This window comes from Papaver somniferum, chromosome 2 (assembly GCF_003573695.1).
Source record: "Papaver somniferum cultivar HN1 chromosome 2, ASM357369v1, whole genome shotgun sequence".
Lineage (NCBI taxonomy): Eukaryota > Viridiplantae > Streptophyta > Magnoliopsida > Ranunculales > Papaveraceae > Papaver > Papaver somniferum.
In genome coordinates, this window is record NC_039359.1 from 175,319,416 (window position 1) to 175,339,048 (window position 19,633).

The following is a 19,633-nucleotide window of genomic DNA, read 5'->3' on the forward strand; positions in this document are numbered from 1 at the left end:
TCCAAACTCTTCTCAAACAACTGGGAGTTTTCTCAAACGAACATCAGTTGGTCCCATGACCACCAAGAGCCGGTCCCATGACCCCTTGGTCGGTCCCTCATCTATCCATAATAAGGTTTTACTACCTAACGCTCACACGAGCATTATTTTAATAAATGATTAAACCAACATTTAATCATCCTTTCACCAACTGGTCTTCAGAATACTTTGGTATTTTGCTCATTTGAGCATCTGAGCGTTACATGGTCGATTCGTCATCCCATGTAGCCGGTTCCTCCTTTAATTGATTTTCAATAAATCATCAACTGATCAAAAATTATGGTTTCGAATCCAGAGCTCTGCAAAACATAATTCTGAGCAGATTCAAATACTAATAATTTTATGATGATCCCGTGATCAACACTTTTACTATTATGCTCGGCCTAGTTCCAGTATATTAAATTAATATCTGGTCCTGACACCAACAAATCATCAGACGAGCAACACTTGCTCAAACGAGCAATATTTGCTCAGACTAAGGAATATTGGTTCAACTATCAATATTCAACAATTCAGCAACATTTGCTCACCTTAAGTTATCAAAATTTATTCGACAATATACATTTTTCTCAACAGACATGTTGAACATTTGCAAATCACGTTCGACTCAACAACACAAGGAATCATTGTCTCATAAAGTCAACAACGGACTCCACAATCACGATATGTCAATCGTGTCACATGGGGGAGTGTACGGCACGTGTTTTAATACACACAATGAGAATGTGAGTAAGTCGTGCAATCAATTGGAGGAGTTAGAAAAGTAGTGGGTGGAAAATTAACCAAGTCTCCGCACGATGAGCAACTGGTTTTGAAACGATTTCCCACTTCCCCACTTCATAGGATCAATGTGTTTACAATTCTGGAAATATAAATAAGTCTCTGAATCATGATTGAAAGGACAAGACAATCTCTCGTCACGCAGACAACACGAGATTAACAACTCAACGTCGGAGAAATTACTCTCAACAGAGCAAATTCAATCAATCAGAACTTATTTTATTTCTTCACGCAGAATACCCAACACACCTACAATCTTTGATCACCATTGATCTCACACATTTCTCAGCTTCCCTCCTACAGATCGACCCATCCTCTCTTGTGACCGAATTGATGGAACAACCATTGTCTTGGTTTAGGCCGGAATCTTATAGATTGATCTCTCGAACTTAAAGAACTTCCTCCTTGCAGTGCATCTGTGTGAGGTTGAGCATTTGCTCGGTCCGCACGTTCATCTCCTCAATTCCGTAAAAACCAGCAAATCTTTTTTCCCCATCTACATCGGGTCCTTAGATCAATCTCTCAACAACTACCGAAGTAATTGTTAGACTATGCAATCAATACTATTAATCACAAAGAAGTGTATTGATGCCGATCTACTCAACTAATCAATCCAATCTATCACAAAGATAAACCGATTATAGTTGGATCCCTTTCCAGCCGAAACAAGTATTGTGCACACCAAAGATTATGAACCCAATAAGTCTTCTTGTCTTCAAATCTTCTTTAATCTTCAATCAGCACCTGCACACAATCAACTTTAATCTCTTGTGATCAACCACACACAGAATGGAGTCTGTTAACGTTGGATTATCACAAGACGTCTTTAGATCTACAAACAGTCTAAAGATCCCCGTCGAAACTTCGATCTAGTTTGAATGAATCTTATATCAGAAGAGAAGATTCTCAAGCATAAACAAACTAGGTGCAATCAAAGTTCAGCAACCATTAGTCAATCAAATCAATCGAAAACTAATAATAAACTTCAATTATCTAGTTTCCCACCAACGGTACTAATAGAGCTTCTCAATCCAAAAGAAGTCTTTAAACTAAGCGGTCGTAAGAGATTTCGCCTAATTAGGTTACTTTCCTCTCCGAATAGGAGGCTCCACCAGTAACAACACAACTAGGTAGTTTTACTGGCTCTGAGGATTAGTTTGCTAGAAATGCAAACTTCAATATTTATGGACACGAAAGTTTGGACACCAAGGAATTTCCAAAATCGAATATTCTCAAAGATATGCAATAAACACAAAATCGGTTTTCATAATTCCTGGAAATGCATTGTCCAAATATGAAATCCCAATAGAAAAATCTATAATCAGTAAATGCACATTACTAATTATTATTTTCTAAAGATATGCATTTAATTGCTGGAGATTAAATAGCATATAAAAACTAAGAAACCTTAATTAAAAGATTCTCAATTTAATTCGATCCTGGGATTCTCCTTTAGCAATTAAGGAATATCTTTGAACAATTAATGATAAGAGTTACTGCACATGTTCAAAGTATGTCGACATCTTTACTTTGCAAGTCATTTTTCATACTTATAATCTTGGAAACGATTTGCCACACTTCCAAACAAGTTTATAAGTGGTTCGTCTGAAATCCAAGAACTATGTGATTGATTATCCTATCAAATCACCATTATGGGTTTCACGGTTCTACCAAAACAAGTTCGGTTCTACCTCCATGTGAGTACTGTACATAGTCACGCTAGTTACCAAAATTCGGTTGATTAGATACTAGGATCGGTTTCCCACAACTTATGGTAACTACCTGTATTCGGTTGCACATGTTCATAGGATCGGTTCCACCAAAACTACAAACTTGTTGCACATGTTCATAGGATCGGTTCCCCCATCTACTAAAAACGTGTTGCACCTCTTACAAGGATCGATTTCCTCTTGCAAATTTGTTGTACCTCTTACTAGGATCGGTTCCCCAATGACTAGATAAAAGTTGTTATTTACAAGGCATCGATCATACCATCTTGAGTGATTACTTAAGATCGGTTTCACTAATGAAAGTTATACCAATACATAAGTCAGGACTTGTGAATAGTTTTACCAATATACATAAACAAGTTTATGAGCGGTTATACTAAACACACATATTGGTAATTCAAAATAAATTTGCAATAAATAACAATTCTAATAAGCCTAGTGATTTCCCTTTCGATTCACAAAACGAGTTTATGAACTTACTTCCTTTAAACGAATGTAAAACATTGTTTCCTAGGATGAAATCTTCACTCATACCCATACATAATCACAATAGCATTCATATGATCATGTCGATGTCTTATATACAAATTTTAATGGTTAAGCAATAAGCCTCGTATTGTATTCCTTAATACTATGTCTAACTAGAGTTTCATACACAGCTTCGCAGTTATTTTCCAATATGCACGACTTGAAAAATACGTTAGGGAAAGAAACAGTTCAAGTCAAATATTACTAACCTCAAGAGGAATGATGTTGTCGTTGTAGCTCATACTTCTTGACATTCTTCAAGTCTTCATGTAAGAATTGTAAGTCTCATATCCTAACACTTTCAAGCTAACCTATACGAAGTTGACTCTAGTATGTAATTAAGCGACTCTTTGAATGAGTTTTGATTCACTAAAATATGACAAACCAAAGTTGACATACCAACTGGGTTTAACCGAGCTATGCTCTAACATACTGTTAGAGCACTTCTCGGTCAAACTCGCAAGCGTTGCGCTTGTTTGTCAAGTTTAGGTGATCAAAACTATAAATCTTGATTTCTAGATTACTTATAGATATTTCTCGGACTAGGATAGAATGTGTAGTTGAGCTTTAGAATTCACGATGTTCATCGATTGAAGACGAAGATCTACTGAGGAGATCTTCGAGGAACTTCATCAACAAAAGGTATATGGAGACTAAAACTTATCTGTCACTCAGAAGTCTATTATATTCTGTCTCCTATTGAGACGGAGTCGTATAGCTATATAGACTTTACGTTATACACATTTTATATTTCGAGCTGAATTTAACTCGCTTATATCTTTCTCGAAATATGTGTTGGAAGCTTTTTACTTTAGCTACATTCATCATTATTCTTGAAGAGTTTAGTTGGAAACAATTTATTTGTTGGAAACTAAATAATGAGTCAAAAGATGATCATGTGAAAATTGCCTTGAAACATCTTACATAATTTGTGTGAGACAGTCATTTGACGTCGACGCGGAATGTTTCGTATTGATTATTCAATCACTTGAAAATACTTATAAGCTAATAGTTTATGTGAGACAGCTATTCTCGTCTTCTAACGATGTTTTAATGATTGAAATGAGACTTTAGAATGATTAACCATTTTCTAGATATAGTACAGTATGCATACCAGTATGCAAAATATTGTAGTATGATTCAGGACCAGAAACCAAGTTTGCATACCAGTATGCGAACGGTTTGAACTGTCAAAGTCCGGGAACCAAGTATGCATACCAGTTTGCGAACGATTTTACCTGAGTTAGGTCCGGTATGACAGTATGCATACCCATTTGCGAACTGTCGGACAAGACCAAGGTATGGAACTTAAGTTTGCTTACCCGTTTGCAAATTAAGTTGGTTTATCTTTTAAAATCGGTTAAGCATGATTTCATACTCATGAACAAATACATATATAAATTAAGGAATGCAATCTTTGCAAATCGTGGCTTAATGTTCATGAATTGATTCCGATTTTGTTTCAATTGTGTCTTGTATACTTCTACGAGAATATAAACAATTGAACAACTATATGAGTAACACAATTATATTCATTTGATCTAGAAGTGTTAGATGAATGTGGTTAATAGAAAAGTGTTCATATGGCTAACTCCGGTTAACTATTGTTGAGCCAACTCAATATACACGTTTAGGTACGGTTATCCATATCTAAATGAAGGTATATTTCATTGTATGTAACAAGCTAAGACCATATAACGGTGGAGAGATATTGCTTTGGTTTTAAGCAAACTTAGCTTGAATCTTAAATCAGGTTTTCATCTAACAGTGAATATTGATTGCTTTGTTTCAAAGCTATCAAACCCGGATTTGAAGACTATATAAGGGAAAACTCTAGCAACTGGGAAACCTAATCCCCACACCTCCCGTGTGATACTAGTTGCGTACTAGATTCGATTCTCCTTTAACCTAGGTTTTTCCTAAAACCATTATAGGTTAACGACTTAAAGACTTCACTAGGATTCTGAAGCCAGATCCAACTATTTTCTTTGTAGTTGCATATTCTGATCTTACTTGTTATATCGTATTGAGTAATATCTTCTCTAAGATTGGCTCGAGATTTATCTCCGACAGGTAAGATATAAAAACTTAATCACAAAGCTCTTCGTCTCATTCTTTGTGATTCCACAATAACTTCTTCTACTACCATATAGTTAAGTTATTGTGAGGTGATTGATATTTCTAGGCTGTTCTTCGGGAATATAAGACCGAATTATCAATTGGTTCCTGTTCACCTTGATTTATCAAAAGACGGAACAAAAACTTCATAGGTATTTATGTGGGAGACATATTTATCTATCAGAATAGGCTTTTCTGTGGGATCAAGTCTTCGACTTTGGGTTGTAGTAACTCTTAGTTGTGGGTGAGATCAGCTAATGGAATCAAGTGCGTAGAGTCCTGCTGAGATTCAGAGGCGTGACGAACGCGGTTGTACCTTAATCAGTGTGAGACTTGGTTAGGGCTCAACTACATTCCAGTCTGAAGTTAACTTGTAATAGGATAGTGCCTGTAGCGGCTTAATACAGTGTGGTGTTCAAAACTGGACTAGGTCCCAGGGTATTTCTGCATTTGCGGTTTCCTCGTTAACAAAACTTCTGGTGTTTGTGTTATTTATTTTTCACATTATATTTGTTTATATAATTGAAATATCACATGTTGTGCGTAGTTCAATCAATTGGTAAATCCGACATTTGGTTGTTAATTGAAATTGATTGACACTTGAACATTGGTTTTTGATACCGTTCAAGTTATTTTTCATACCAATCAGGCTCACATATTTCTATATGTTCAATTGCAGGTTGTGCTGAGAAATTGAGATATAACTCTTGGATGTTTTTCCTTGATTGAGTCTAACTGTCTAGTTGATTCTCTTGGAATTATATTGGAGTTAGTCCATTTAGATTACTGAACGAAATATTGGGCGTGCTTATTAGATCCCCGCTTTTTCAGTTACCTGGTAAAGAAAACGGCCCCTAAATACTTACTTATGTAAATAATGATATCCACATATACTTAACTAAATAAGGTCAATTTAGTAAATTGGATCGAATGTGAGGTATTATCAAACTGTACGAGTTGAACTGATTTCGCTTATAATGAACGAGACTCCACTTTCATGATTGTTAAAAGCCGATATCAACATTAGTAGGGCAGATACCATTCCATATAAGAATAAAAAATATTCATAATCGATCATGACCGTCGAATCAATTGGAAAGGCACCCGCAGCAAACATGCAGATTACCAGTCGAGAAACCATAATTCACCTCGAGGCGTGCATTATCTTTGGACTTGGTCTTGATGAGTTTAACTCAGTTTCTACTTTCCATAGGGATTTGATTAAACGGAATAAATGTCAAAAGAAAGATGTCAAAAACCTGACAAATCCAAGTGGGTACCTCTATGGGTGCTGTTTTGGCGTTCTCGGGTAATATTGATGATGTTCCTTAGTTTCTAAGACAGATGGGTTCAGTGAGTAATAGATATAACACAATTCGTCCTGTGCATACTTATAGAGAAGTAAATTTTCCTGCAGACACGATGGCCAAGAAAGGTTGTTGGTTGAATGATGGTAAAGGTCTGAGTTATGATGGAAGACCTGAACTTATTGTTTCAATTGAATTATCTTATGTATCTTATTTTAGATTTGATTATTTTGTAAGTTTTTGGGGTTCTCTGTCTCTTTTCTTACTTACTAGTTGTAATTTTGGCTATTTATTAGTAATACAATTTGGATTTACGGAAAAGAAAAAAAAGAAAAAAACCAAGTGGGTACGTGGGCCATAGGAGAATCCAGAATTCTGTTACGCCATTCCAGACCCACTGCGATGATAACTGGGGTTGAAATTGAACTGGTTCTTAGGTTTTCAGAACGGAAAAAACTCAGTATAGGAAATAGGAGACATCCATCCTGGGAGATACAGAAAGGAGTAGGAAATAGAGAGAAGGAGCTTCAGCTTGTTCTGAAATCTAAGAGGAGCAGTAGAAACAAGTTTTTAGTAATGGGGGTAGAGGTATTGACAAGCTCCCTCTCCCAGGATGATGGGCTTACTCCTACTCCTACTACTACTCTTCTTCTTCCTCCTCCAGTCATTCTAGGACTCCAACCTTCTGCTCTTGTTGATCACGTTGCAAGGGTGGATTGGTCCTTGCTTAGAGCAATCCCTGGTGAGAGAGGTGGTTCTCAGATGGTAATCTTTTTTCAGTTTCTTTTTTAATCCTTCCGCTTCAATTACTACCTAGATCTTCAATTAATTTGTTAATGGTCTTCATGTTCATACTCTGGTTATAATAAGTTCGTGTTTGATGGTGTACTTCACTAAATGGTTTATGAAAATATGCTTTTTAATGCCCTTATTTGTAAAGTGGTTCAACTGTTTGTAGTAATGTCTTTAAGTCATGAGGAAATTCAGAAAGACCAGAACTTTAATATGTTTGTATCATGTTTTTGAGTTTTAAGATTAAACTTCATGTTCTGTTCATGATTCTTTTGAGTCTGTTCTGTCAATTATATTTTTTTGTTTCTTTATAGATGTGGAAGTGGAACTTTTTTTTTGGTTACATTCTTCGGTTAGAATCAGTAATAGAAGTCTAACTTCTTTTACTGGTCTCCCTGTTATTGGAGCATGTTGTTGTCTTCAGTCTGTAAAACATTGTATTATTTTTCGGCAATTCAAACTCCACAAGGTTTAAAGATTTCAATGGAACTCTCAACAAACCCATCGGCTCAAACCTGTTCAGTTTAGTATTTGGAAGCATTCTTTGGTCAACCCAATAGATGATGGACAACATTTCATATATTCTTGGAATTAAAATGAAATCGTCGTTCCTTGCTAGGTTGGAATTGGAGAACTGGAGCATATATTGAGCGAGGTAAAGACCCACATCTTCCCATCTCTTGAGGATTCATCTCCTGTAAGGACGATGGCTGGTGGTAGTGTTGCTAATACAATTAGGGGTCTGTCTGTGGGATTTGGAATCACATCTGGCATTATTGGAGCATGTGGAGACGATGAACAAGGCTCCTTATTTGTTAGTAACATGATCTCGAGTGGCGTAAATCTTTCAAGGCTAAGGATGATGAAAGGGCCCACTGCGCAGGTAACTTCATGTTATGGAGAGTTGTTTACCTATATTATATTGTAAGTGTGTTCCAGCAAATCTTGAATAGCTAAAGCTAATCCCTTTTTACGGTTTAAAAGAAAAACAAATATAGTGGTCACTGTGGGCTAAGTAAAAAGCTGAGAATATATGAATTTTGAAACACGTTGACACTTTCTTAATTAACTTTTTACCAGTGTGTGTGCTTGGTTGACGATGTGGGCAATCGTACTATGCGGCCCTGCCTCTCACATGCTGTTAGGCTTCAGGTTTGTTGCCTTTTTTCAGTTTAGGTTTTCACCTTTCAACAATATAGTTAGGTCTGCTTATGCAAAGAGGATAGCCAAGAAGGGAGATTTTTGTGTACCCTTTTACATGGTTTCCATCTTACAGACATTTTCTTCTTTATCTCTCTTTCAGCCAAATGACTTGAAAAGAGAGGATATTAGAGGCTCCAAGGTATTTTTTTTTTTTTTTTGGTTCTGGTTCTGGTTCTGGTTGTTAGATTTACTTAGCCATGTCTGTCCGTTGTCCTTTTCAAGCTTAAAATTTCTATTGTATTTCCATACATTTTTAGTTTTTATACTTGGGTTAGAATACCTCAAGCGTGCTAGGCACGTAAATCCACCATTCTCTTAGTTGGTCACATCTAAGAGATGCCATCATTAGAAATGCTGACCAAAATCTCATGCCTGAGTTTTATCTTTACAAGATATGCTTATTACTATTTCCATGGTTCCTTTTTCTTTGATTTTAGGAAAGCCTTTTCCAAGGATAGATCATAGATATGTGCATATGCAGTACAGAGAATGATACTGTACACAACCATTTATTCTACAATATCTACTCTAGGCACTTAGTAAGGCTGATGACTGCAGTTTGTAGAAAACCTAGTTGTATAGGGACGCTAATTATTTCAACTTGTCCCCGTTTGAAGAACCTCTTTCTGAAATTATCTGAGGAGCTAATGATACTGTACTCAACCATTTATTCTACAATATCTACTCTAGCCACTTAGTAAGTCTGATGACTGCAGTTTGTACAAAACCTAGTTGTATAAGGCGGCAAATTTTTTCAACTTGTCCTCGTTTGAAGAACCTCTTTCTGAAATTTTCTGGGGACTTTTGTATGATTTACAGTGGTTGGTGTTAAGGTACGCATTTCACAATTTGGAGGTGACTCGTAGGGCTATTAAGATCGCAAAAGAAGAAGGCGTGTCCGTCTCAGTAGATTTAGCGAGTTTTGAGGTATGGTTTCTTAATGACTAAAACAGTCACACTTTTACATCTTGTTTACTATAGATACCGAATCTGAAGATTTCTGTAGATGGTTCGAAACTTCAGGGGCCCCCTTCTGGAGTTACTGGAGTCAGGGGATGTCGATCTCTGTTTTGCCAATGAGGACGAAGCTAAAGAGTTGTTGAGGTGATTATGACTCCATTATGGTATAGTAATATATCAAATGTATTTTTAATTTAAAATTAATCTTATGTCATAGGAGCCCAGCCATACCAAGATCGCTGGACATGTCTTAAGCACATGGAACGTGAATGACCCTATACTTATATTGATTGATAGGATGACACAGGCTTGGTCGCAAAAATCAATTTACTACAGTAACATGTTTCACTCTCTGGGTGACCTGGTGGTCTATAGGCCATCTCGTGCATGCTGGTTATGCAGAATGAATTGATTTATTTAACTAAAGTCTTATTTCTGTACTTTGTTTTATTTGGCAAACAAAAACGTGGATAATTTATATTTGGCAAACAAAGATGAGGATGATTAATATTTTGTCCACTAATGTTTGTGCTTTCCTCTATGGACTTTAGTGGTGAACCAAATGATGATCCTGAGGCAGCTTTAACTTATCTGGGCAAACACTGCCACACAGCTGTAGTAACACTTGGTCCTAATGGATGCCTAGCGAAGCATGGAAAGGAGGTCAGCAAAACCCACTGCATCGATAATATCCTTCTGCTGTAGCAGTTTTCCTGCTTATGATTTTTTAAAGCGTCTCGGATAGTGTTATTTTAAAAACAAAATGGCACCTTTGATATATATTGTCTTCTGTTTGTCATAACCTTCACTTTCTTCTCACTCACCTGCCTTTCAATGTCCAGGACACTTGGTAATGGTTTTTGCAAATGTTTCAGGTAGTCCGTGTTCTGGCTATGGGAAAGGGACCAGTTACAGATGCCACTGGAGCTGGGGATCTGTTTGCTGGAGGATTTTTATATGGAATGGTAAAAGGACTATCCCTTGAGGACTGTTGTAGGGTTGGGTCCTGCAGTGGTGGGGCGGTTATCCGTTCTCTTGGTGGTGAGGTGAGACCCAAGAGCTGGCAATGGATGTACAAGGAAATGCAAATTAATGGTCTTTCTCTTCCTGATATTTGCAAATAATAAAGATGACTTCAAGGCATTCCATCAACAGTTAAAGGAGTGTTCTTGCTTTCCTCTTCCTTTTCTTGTTAGTCATGCCCACATTAGAGAGTTTGGGTAATCGGCAGCTAATCAATGTAAAGGTGCATTTTGGGGATGGGTTGTTGAACATTGAGCCAATTGAGACGTTTCTACCAACTTCAAAACTTGAACTTGAAAGTCTGTATGCAACGTATTGAAACTACTCTGCTCACAGATCTCATATCAACCAAAACTCTGTATGCAACGTATTAAAACTACTCTGCTCACAGATCTCATATCAATCAATTTAGTTAATCTCTTCGGATCTTTTGCACTCCTTCTGTCTTTTTTTATCTGTCCTATATTTTACTAGTATTGGGCCCGTGCGTTGCTCGGGCTCTTATTAGCTGTCCCATGTTTAAGCCATTTAATAACGGTGCAAGAATGCTAATAAATAGGATTTTCGTGTCAAAATGATCAAATTAAGTAAATTCCTAGGTTATATGAGTCATCATCTTCTCCTAAAGCAAAGCTTCCTAACGAGTCAAAATGATCAAATTAAGTAAATTCCTAGGTTATATGGAAGAAAAAAATTCGAAAATGAGTGTATATATACGGATTAACAGCTTCCATAAAACCTCTTAAGTAAATTTCTAGGTTATACGAGCGTGGATGGGGAAAACGGTTTGCTGATTTTTTAGGGAATGAGGGAATCACCGTGCGATGGAGATTCCTTGAACCGGCCAAACTGCTCAACCTCACACAGATGCACTGCAAAGGGAGTGTTTAGATTCGAGAGATCAATCTGTAGGACTCCGGCCTAAACCAAATCAATGGCCGTTCCAGAGTCAATTCGGTCGCAAAGAGGGAGATGGGTTGGTCTGTAGGAGGGAAGCTAAGAATTGTGTGGGATCAATGATGATCAAGGATTGTGGATGTGTTGAAGGTTTCTGCAATAATGGTGAACTGCTGAAGTTGAGTTCTGTGAATAAGTTTTTATCGAGTTGTTGACGAATGATGATCGATGATGTCTGATGATAATCGGTTGTCCTCGATTTAGACTTATTTATATTGCAAGAATGATGAACACCCTGATCCTTGTAAGTGTGACGGTTTCTTGAGTGAAAGAGTGGGAAAGTGGAAGATCGTGGTGAAACCAGTCCCAGGTCGTGCGGAGACATGGTTGATCATTCTCCCACTACTTTGCTAACTCCTTCAACCGTTTGCACGACTTACTCACATTCTCATCGTGGATGTATCCACGTGTCGTAGGCCGCCAGACCAAAACCCTAAGTGACATCCCCCATTTGTGACGTGGTTGATGTCTCACGAATCGTGGAGTCTGCATGACAGACGTGTATTTAATTAGTCACGTTGACTAATTTAGACAATGAGTCTAGGTTTTGTTGAATTGAGCATGAATGACTGCTCAGTGGAACATTCGAGTAACTGAGCAAGTATTGCTCGACGAATTACTGGTATATTGATAGTTGGACAATTGAGCAAGTATTGCTCAATTCGACGAATTACTGAATATTGATAGTTGGATCAATATTCGAGCAATTGATCAAGTATTGCTCAATTTGACGGATTACTGGTAAATTACTGAATATTGATAGTTGGATCAATATTCGAGCAATTGAGCAAGTATTGCTCAATTTAGCAAATTACTGATAATTTACTGAATTTTGGTGGACTGAGATTATTTATGGATGCCGTGACCCAATAAAATATTAATTAAAATATTGGTAGACTACCAAATATTATATAATTAATCCAGATGATGATTGCTGGATCAACATAAATTCATTAGTGTTTGACTCCTGCTCAGAATGATGATTCGTGGAACGTTTGTTTGAAACCCTAATTTTTGATCAATTGCTCATTAATTGACGAATCGCTGAAAATAGGTCATGAGCGAAGGAGGGACCGACCACATGGGACTATGGACGTCCATGTGATGCCCAATTGTTCAAGTGAGTGTACGCCAGGGTCTTGAGTTGACCGGTTGGTGAAGGAATGACTATTAAATGTCAGTTTCATCATTTATTGAAATAATGCTTGATTGAGCATTAGGTGATAAAACCGAACTATAGAAAAGTGGGGGATCGACCAAGATGGATGGCATGAGACCGTCCCTTGGTGGTCGTGGGACCGCTGATGGGTATTTGCACAAACTCTGAGTTGGTTGTGAAGAGTTTGGACCCAATATGAGCAATTGCGCCGATTAGGTCAAAAGTGTGAAAACGTGTGGGACCGGCTTATTGCAATCCTTAGAGACGCCCTTGGCCGGTCAAGGGAGCATTCCCGTGTCTCCATAATGCTCGTGTCTCAGTCATGAGAGTTTCGGAATTTTCTGATTTACGTTTGAGCAATATTTCGGATTTTCAAAAGAGTTCGATCTTTGACTGAAATCCTCGATTTTGCTCGAATGAGCAAGTATGCTCGTTTGATCAATATTTTGTGAATATTAAAATAATAATATTTTAATATATTTTTCGTGAGTAGCCAAGTCGGTCATGCGAACATGTTGACTTTTGGCTTTTTCATGATTTGCGCAATATTTGAGAAAATATGGAGAAACCACGATTTTCGGGAAGTTTCACAAGATGAGAAAAATAACAATTTATGAAAGATTAGGGATTGCAAGTTATGGGACCGGCCATGGCTAGGGCATGGCCGGACGGCTAAGTGGCCCGGTCCCGCAACACCTTTCCCTATTTTTCATTATTATTTGTCGTGAAACTACACAAAATTGGGGAAACCACAAAATATGGAGAAACCATGAGTTTTTCTCAAACAAGGAAAGTTGCTGAGATGGAGGAGTCTTCATGAGTTTATGGAAACAACAAAAATAAGGAAAAATAATGGAGGAAGCATGGAACCGGCCACGGCTAGGGCATCGCCGGCCGGCCGGTGGTCCCGGCCCATGGGCTCTTCTCCATTATTTTAATATTGTTATTTTCTCTCTCCTGTTTTGTGCGGGATTCCTCATATGTACATATTTTGCATGCGTGTTCGCGCATTTGGGTGCTCGTTCGTGCATCATTGTCGAGTACACTTGCACTATTTTATGGGGCTTACTCAGTGGTAGTCCAGATGCCCGATTGTTGAGTATTTATCACTAATTTATGATTCAGTGGAGAATGATTCATAAAACTGTGTAATAAAAGTGAGTAACTTTTTTATTATCAATTCACAGGATCAGCCATGGATTCGACCATGAATTCGGAATAATAAAATAGGTATTACCATTCCATGGGATCGTGGATTCGACCATGAAACCGGAGTACTAAAATAAGTGGTGATATTACCATTTCATGAGACCAGCTGTGGGTTCGCCATGGAATCAGAGTAATATATATTACCATTTCATGAGATCAGCCGTGGATTCGATCATGAAATCGGAGTAATACATTTATCTATTACCATTTCGATCATAAAATAGGAGTAATGAGATAAGATAGATTATCTTCTAGGAATTCAGTGGTGAATGTCACGGTAGAATTTAATCTCTTGCGTATAGTCAGTGAATCAACGAGTGTTGCCGACGTCCTGAAGACGTTATTGCTCTCAATCTTACGGAGAACCGCCTGGGTCTATACACGTCTCTCTACATAGTCAGGGAATAGTGAGTGTCACCGACGTCCTGAATGCGTTATTGCTCTCAATCTTACGGAGAACCGCCCAATCGTTCTTCTATGTAGAGGGGGGTCTCTCTCATGTAGTCAGGGAACAATAAGTGTCACCGACGTCCTGAAGGCGTTATTGCTCTCAATATTACGTAGTACCGCCCAATTATGTTATTCTACATAGAGGGCACGACGTAATGCCAGGGATCGTACGCTCAGCTAGTGGAGGCTTTTCGAAAGGCATATTCACCGTGGCTTCGTAAAATATGAATTGCCGCTCGTCTGAAAGCCGTGTCAGAAACATGCATCATGATTTTACGATTTTGCCCTTTGTTGAAAATCTACCATCTACATTAAGTCCCCTGCTTACTGAGGAACAGTCGTGTTCCGCAGTAAGCATTAAATGGTGATTTGCAGTCGACGAGGGATCAATGGTTGAATCTACAAAGGTAGTTTCAGAATCCTCAATTTACTCCAATGATGTCATGTACGAGCAAACGCGTGAGTGAGGACTCTGATAATTAATTGAGTGTGATTCTGTTAGTACGGAGAGGTGAAGCATCGCTGATTTGGTTGGTGGAAATCCCAGTTTTGGTCAATTTAGGATTTATGGACCCAAGTCCAAAAAAGGAAACCCATGTTTTATTATGTTTTGGAAATAAAATTGATATAAAAGGGAAGAAACCCTCAAATTCTTTTATTTTTGATCGACCCACCACTTCCTTCCCTTCACCATTCTCACGCGAGTAGCAGCAGGGAAGGAAGATTCTCGTCGGACTTCAGTCGCCGCCGACCGTCACCAGCCACCGTCGTCCAAATTCCAGCCGGCGTCGACCAGGTAAGTCCGGATTTTTTTTTTTTGCTGTGTGTTTTCATGAATTTTCCATGAGTTTTTCAAAACAAAATTCCATGTGTGCATGTATGCGTAGGTTTTATGAAATTTTGTTTCTTTTGAAAATACGTATGACGTTCGTTCAATAGTTTAAGAAACGAGCAAAAATCCCTAATATAAAAGAGACACATATATTATTGGATAGACATGGTCTAGTCGCAGTAGAGAAAATATTTTTTATGAGGATTCATGAAAACCAAAATTTATTTTGAAAGCATGAACTTTCACAAATACTTTTAGGAACGTAGGTTCATTCGTAGTAGAAGCAGTAAATAATAATCTTTAGAGTTAGAGGAAATTTTGAAAAGACCTGTAGTTCATGATAAAATTTATGTGTGAACTTTAAAAACTTTGTTTGGAACATGTAGACTTTCACAAAAATAGTAAAACCTTCGTTTTATAGACGAATGCTCGTGTGAGCAAAAAAAGTTTTTTTTATTTTTTTTTTTATAAAATTTCACGTGAGTTATTAGCTCACGAAATTTTATTATTATTTGTTTTATTTTTTTTAAATTACGTGACACCTTTTTGTTTCGAAATCAAAAGTTGATTTATGAACAATTGTTGAAAGCAAACAATATTCAGTGAATTTGTTAACTCGTAGTGTACGCATGAGTTTGGTGATTTTATAGTGTGTATAGGTAAAAATCAGCGAATGCTCATATGGAAGGTTATATGGATCATTCATGGTTTCATGTAAATTCAGGTGTTTGACTTTAAATTTTGCTCGTCCTTGCAGGTTTTGAAGAAGCGAGCAAGTTTTCAAAGTTTTACGTTGTTATCACTAAGTTCGTGAAATAGTAAATAGGTAAAGAGTTGAGGATTACAATTTTCGTTGTGAAATCAATATTAGGATAGTTGTAATCCCGTGCTTTTGATTTGGTTCCAGACGATGGTGACTTCCAGCAGCAGCAGTGATTATGATTATTATTATTCTTCCAGCTCCTCTGAAGAAGACTCCAAAGCTTCCGCAGTCAAATCACGAGATAAGACGAATCATGCTAAGGGAACGAAGCCTAGCACGCCTTTTAATGACCGGAGAGTCACTTATGATGAGCTCATGAAGATAAAAACCGAGGATAATGGGTTGGATGATCATCAACGAAGAAGGGACCGAGTCCGGCGCAGAGTGATAGCATCTGAGGAGAAACTTCGATCTCGAGCCGATGGTGTACCCTCTGACTCTGATGCTTCGGAAGATAAACCCGTGTGGGTGCCGCAGGATCGCAAGATTAAGCCAGACCGGCGTACCAGGGAGATCGAGAGACTGGTCAAAGCTGACCTTGAAGCTGAGCGTAAAGAAGAAGAGTACGAGGACTCATTATACAACGATCCTGATATTCATCCAGACTTCGTCAATGGCCCTGATAGTGATTCCGACGAAGAACTCGAAGAGGATTCCGCGAAAGATGATGATGACGAATCTGATAATTCTGACAAATTTGATGACTCCGATGAATCTGATGATTAGTATTGTTCATGAACCTCTTTGAGGTTATTTATTTTTCGTTGAAGTAGATACTTTCTAGTTATTTGAGCAGCTTGGCTGTAGAGATGTTTCATTAGAGATTCTTTTTCGAACTGTAATTCCCTGTAGCATCTGCTTTCTGAACCTTCCTCATATCCCCAGTCGATGGACCAATGTCTACGTAGACAATAATTACCCACGGAAACGCAATCACACGAGCTGTGTAGGAAACACGTGGCCTGCTAGACAACTGATCCGTAGTCATAATGTTGACTATGCCCGAACTGTCAGTCCCCAGTATTGTTACGCTTCTCCTATTCATCATACCTCTGATTCGGGATTTAGGGTTTCAGTAGAAACCGCAACAAACTTGTTTACCCGTTATGGGATAAATATTCACGTTTCGACTTGTAAGGCCTAGGGTTTCTTATATAAACAGTCCATCATCTCTTGCATCTGTATGCTATCAGAAGAAATTTTGATCACAATCATACCTCTTATCACCATGTCTGGAAGCAGTGTTTCTTCAAGAAATGAATCTCGCACAGAACGTGTTGCGACAGTGTCCATTTCGGTGAGTTACACATTTTCTCTTATCTCCGCTCAATTAGGGTGATTGATCAAAAGAAAATAATTTGTTGCAGGATAATCAGAAGAATCAATATTCTTCTTGTATTTTGAGACCCAAACGGACTGTTAAAGCTCCTGCACGATACAGGTCGGCTCATGCTGAAGCTGGAGCATCTGTAAGTAATTTCATAACTTCTCAACTGGAGTTTTACCATGCTCGATGTTTGATAAAATTAAATATTCCTTCGCTTCATCGCGGGTTGATGTTAGCGTTGTTGTCGATGCTAGAAAGAGGAAGAATGGGAAATCCTTGGTCGTGGTTGACGATAGCAGCAACCGTGTCGACGAAGATTTTATTGATTCTGTGGAGGCTAGGAATAGAATTCACGCTCACGAATAACCAACAACTGGACTTCCATTTGAGGCTCCCATGATCAATAATTGCCCGAATAATGAAGTGGTTGGTGGATTCGTCATTCTCAAGTGTCACGCGCCCCTGTACACCAAAATTTGGAGAAGGTACGGGCATATTTCTACGACCGAAGTATGGAAAGGCTTTCTACTAACCCTCCTGGATACAGTTGCAGGGTTGTTACCGATCCTTGAAGATATGAACCGGATGCATCTGCGAGATGCCAAGAATCATGAGCTGCACAAATGGGACGAGATGATTTCAAACTGTGAAACCCTGAAGTTCAACATAGGCTGGCTCCGTCATAGGCTCGAGATGGTCAACATTCACAAGGCGGCGGCTGCTGCTGATGCGATTTCTGCGACCACTACCATATTGGAGGAGGAGAAGATACTTGCCTTGGAGTCGGCAAGAGGTTAGAAGGCGGTTCAGGATTTGAAAATGAAAACCAAAAATTTCCAGAAGAAGCTTGACAGGGTTTTCTATAGAGATTGTCCTCTGTTGGATGGTTTGCTCTGAGTGAGCATTTGAGAGAAGTTTTTTTTTTTTTATGTAGGCTTGAGATTTTGTTTTGAATAAAGTAGATGATTGAAAGATTCTTGTGAGATTCATAAAATACTTGGAATTTTGAATGAATGAGTATACTGCATACTCTTTTGGAGAAAATGGAAATTACATTTAGAAATTTAATACTTTGAGGATCGTTCAAGCATGATACGCCTTGAGCCACTTGCCATTAGTGATATTTCCTTCGACTCCTCCATTAACAGCTAAGATTTTGTAATATCCGCTATATACTTCCTTGACAACTACATGAGGCCCTTCTCATTTAGGAGAGAACTTGGGGGCTGACATGTCAAGCTAGATATGTTTTGTTGTTTTCAAAACCAAATCTCCTACTTGAAATGTTTGAGGTCTTACCATTTTATTGTATGCCTTGGAAATTCTCTATTTGTAGGTTTCCACATATTTTTCTACCTTGGTCCTTCTCGATTCAAGCATGTCTAACTCAGGAATCCTCGAGTTAGATACTTCGGCTTCATCCCATTGCACTCCACTGGCCGCCGCGATTCTTGCAGAGGGAATCTTGATCTCATTTGGGAGGATAGCATCAGCGCCATAGACAAGAGAATATGGTGAAGTCCCAATTGAACTCCTTAGTGCGGTACGGTAGGCCCATAAAGACATGGGTAATTCCTCATGCCACGTTCGTGGATTGTCATGAACTGTTCGACTGAGAATCCAGATCAAGGTTTTGTTGATATTCTCCGCTTGTCCGTTTCCTTGGGGATAGTATGGTGTGGAGAAAATCTGTTTGATTTTGTATTCCTCGAGCAATTCTGTAACATGTTTGTTGGAGAAGGGAGTTCCATTATCTGTGATAATGTGTTTAGGAACACCGAATCTGCATATGATATATTCTTTGATGAAAGCTGCAATTGTGACTCCAGTGGTGCTTCGGAGAGGAATAACTTCAACCCACTTGGTGAAATACTCAGTTGATGTAATGATATATTCATGTTGATTTGAAGATGGTGGATTGATTTTCCTGATAATATCCAGTCCCTAGATGTAGAATGGCCATGGATTGTTCACGTAATTTAATGGGAGACAAGGAGTGTGAATGAGGTTACCGTGAACTTGGCATTGATGACATATCCAAACATAGGCGGCTGCATCATCTTCCATGGTTGGCCAATAATATTTCTCATGAATTTGGAGAAATAATTTCTTCTTTCCTTGGTGTTCTCCTTCGTGCATCTATTTCAAGATTGTAGGAATTTCGTGTTCAGCCAAGCATCTCAGGAGATTCCCACCAACGCTGTTGTGATACAAAATCCCTTCCAGGTAGACAAAATGTTTGGCTCTCTGAATGAGTTTGATTGCTCCCTTCTTCTCTGATGGAAGATTATTGTCACGAATATACTTTATGTAACGTTCCCTCAAGTCCCCAGTGTGATGGATTGTTAGAATCTCCAAATGATAAAGCGGTGTTTGACAATTGGGACAGGATCCTTGCAGCATCCTCGATTGAGATTCCATGGAGGGCCAGTAGTACCCGAGTCGCTGAAGTCTCC

The 19,633-nt window shown here is 38.4% G+C and overlaps 1 protein-coding gene across 3 annotated transcripts; it reads left to right on the top strand.

Annotated features, from left to right (window-relative positions):
• Window positions 1-6,979: 6,979 nt before the first annotated feature.
• LOC113349830 (uncharacterized sugar kinase slr0537-like) lies at window positions 6,980-10,906 on the top strand. 3 transcript variants are annotated; one of them, XM_026593868.1, is made up of 8 exons: window positions 6,980-7,267; window positions 7,914-8,177; window positions 8,375-8,446; window positions 8,598-8,636; window positions 9,317-9,424; window positions 9,504-9,601; window positions 10,009-10,120; window positions 10,333-10,906. In XM_026593868.1, the coding sequence occupies exons 1-8, from the start codon at window positions 7,079-7,081 to the stop codon at window positions 10,579-10,581; spliced, it is 1,131 nt and encodes a 376-aa protein (XP_026449653.1). In that variant the 5' UTR covers window positions 6,980-7,078; the 3' UTR covers window positions 10,582-10,906. The 3 variants fall into 3 exon arrangements, with proteins under 3 accessions (XP_026449653.1, XP_026449654.1, XP_026449655.1); XM_026593869.1 differs by lacking the exon at window positions 8,375-8,446; XM_026593870.1 differs by lacking the exons at window positions 8,375-8,446; window positions 8,598-8,636.
• Window positions 10,907-19,633: the final 8,727 nt, after the last annotated feature.

Coding starts and splice junctions, on each gene's coding strand:
- LOC113349830 (XM_026593868.1), top strand. CDS start 7,079: ATGGGGGTAGAGGTATTGACAAGCTCCCTCTCCCAGGATGATGGGCTT. Junction 7,268..7,913: donor AGAGAGGTGGTTCTCAGATG/GTAATCTTTTTT, acceptor GTTCCTTGCTAG/GTTGGAATTGGAGAACTGGA. Junction 10,121..10,332: donor TAGCGAAGCATGGAAAGGAG/GTCAGCAAAACC, acceptor CAAATGTTTCAG/GTAGTCCGTGTTCTGGCTAT.